Source organism: Frankliniella occidentalis, unplaced genomic scaffold (assembly GCF_000697945.3).
Source record: "Frankliniella occidentalis isolate FOCC.00 unplaced genomic scaffold, Focc_3.1 Scaffold4875, whole genome shotgun sequence".
In the NCBI taxonomy this organism is placed as follows: domain Eukaryota; kingdom Metazoa; phylum Arthropoda; class Insecta; order Thysanoptera; family Thripidae; genus Frankliniella; species Frankliniella occidentalis.
In genome coordinates, this window is record NW_026271918.1 from 1 (window position 1) to 1,339 (window position 1,339).

Genomic DNA, 1,339 nt, shown 5'->3' on the forward strand with positions numbered 1-1,339 from the left:
AGTAAATGTACTTGGTCCATGCAGCAAGTGTGTAGGAGGCGACAGCTCACAGGCTGTGGGCCGCCCGCAAAACGGGAACACATTTGCACGAGGCAAAGCCTCGAGTCGCGTTAATCGCGTTCGTACGTTCGTAGTAGGGGTGGGCACCTTATACTGTCACTATTACATCTCACCTACCTGCAACCCCGACAGGCGTCGGCCCTCCCTCGCGAGCGCCGAGACATCGGCAGCCTGATCGGCGCGGGCATCAACGCGACTCGCAACGCCGCCCTGCTCGGCCTCAACGTCGGCGCCAAGGCGACCAGCGCCGCCGCGAACGTGGCTCGCGCCGGCATCAAGGCGGGCGAGAAGGCCGAGCAGAGCGCCCTCGCGGTGAGCCGCCAGGCCCTGGAGACGAGCATCAACGCCGCGCGCTCCATCATCAACGGCGTCGAGTCCGGCGTCGGCCGCGGGCTCAACGCCACTGGCTCGGTGTCCGGCAGCGCCGCCAACGCGGCCCGCTCCGCCATCTCCACCGCCCAGAACGCCGCCAGCTCCGTGGGCCTGGGCAACGTCGCCCAGACCGTCGGCAACGTCGCCCGCACCAAGGTCAACGCCACCCAGGCTATTGTCGGCCGCGCCGTCAACGCCGGCGCCCTGGGCAACGGCCTCGTCGCCGACCTGGCGAGGACTGGCCTGAATGCCGGTGAGCAGCTCGGAAACCTGGGAATCGACACTGCCGGCACGGCCGCCGACGGTGCCCTCAGTATCGCGCGTACCGGCGTCGATGCAGGTGAATCAGCGGCCAACATCGCCATCCAGACCGGCCGTAACGCCACCGACCTGACCGCCGACGCCGCTCTGCGGGCCATTGGCCAGTAAGCAGACCACGAAGAGTTTCGAGCTAGGGATCATCGCAATCGATGAACATGACCAACAACCCACCTGCCATCCCAATAAAACATCTCAAAACGGAAATGTTGTTGTTGTTGATGTACTTGATTAATTGGGCTGGCTGCATCATGGGGTCCCTGTTCCTCTGGCAATACTGTCTGCCAAAATGTAACGAGACTTTCAGGTGGGAGTGGGTGGCGAGCCCAACCCCAGCTACTTCAACTTCAAAAAGGGTTTGCACGACTGCTTGTTCATAGCGAACTGACTGGAGCCACCCATAACTTGGGTTACGCAGTCAGGCCACGGTCGGCCCATCCCCTGCGTTTCAGCTAGTGCTGGTACGGACGGGGGTGCACAGCCCGTCGCGACGCACCGTATTCACTGGTCGCCGTCTGCACTCTGTTTTAGCTCAGGCTGATACGGCGGTCCCGACTGTACGTGTCCCCATCGCCTCAGTGGCGGTCGG

General features: G+C 63.3%; 1 protein-coding gene across 1 annotated transcript; it reads left to right on the plus strand.

Annotated features, from left to right (window-relative positions):
• Nucleotides 1-198: 198 nt before the first annotated feature.
• LOC113207830 (uncharacterized) lies at nucleotides 199-957 on the plus strand (the record flags this gene model as incomplete). Its single annotated transcript, XM_026424552.2, is given in 1 exon segment — nucleotides 199-957. A coding segment is annotated over 1 exon segment (663 nt), but the record flags the coding sequence as incomplete, so codon positions are not given.
• Nucleotides 958-1,339: the final 382 nt, after the last annotated feature.